Here is a 364-nt window from a genome sequence, read left to right as displayed (position 1 = left end):
CTCTGGGGGCCCCCAGAACCACCACTCTATACTTGTTGTCTGCTGCAGCAACAAAGACGATGGAAAGCTTCTTCGCCCAGCAGCAGCAGCAGCAGCAGCAGCAGCAGCAGCAGCAGCAGCAGCAGCAGCAGCAGCAGCAGCAGCAGCAGAGTCCCTCTATTGAGGAGCAGAAAGCGTTTTTTGCTGCTTCTTCTTGGGGCCCCCAAGATTTCACTTTCATACGGACTGTAGGTAAGAAAAAAAAAAAACAAAACCCTAAACCCTAAACCCTAAACCCTAAACCCTAAACCCTAAACCCTAAAACCTAAACCTGAAGCCTAGCGTAACGAAATAACCTTTCTTAATCCTTGAGGAGTCTGTGTGC

General features: G+C 49.5%; 1 protein-coding gene across 1 annotated transcript in view; it reads left to right on the top strand.

The window, feature by feature from the left end:
• Nucleotides 1–163, top strand: part of EMH_0057620 (uncharacterized protein) — a gene marked incomplete at both ends in the record, with an annotated part of 3115 nt that extends 2952 nt beyond the window's left edge. The window contains one exon of the mRNA XM_013497495.1: nucleotides 49–163. Coding sequence (XP_013352949.1) covers nucleotides 49–163 — 115 coding nt within the window. The remainder of the gene's footprint in view (nucleotides 1–48) is intronic.
• Between the last annotated feature and the right edge of the window lie 201 nt (nucleotides 164–364).

Source organism: Eimeria mitis, genomic scaffold, assembly GCF_000499745.2.
Source record: "Eimeria mitis Houghton genomic scaffold, Emh_scaff2711, whole genome shotgun sequence".
Lineage (NCBI taxonomy): Eukaryota > Apicomplexa > Conoidasida > Eucoccidiorida > Eimeriidae > Eimeria > Eimeria mitis.
This window is presented reverse-complemented; position numbering and strand designations above follow the sequence as displayed.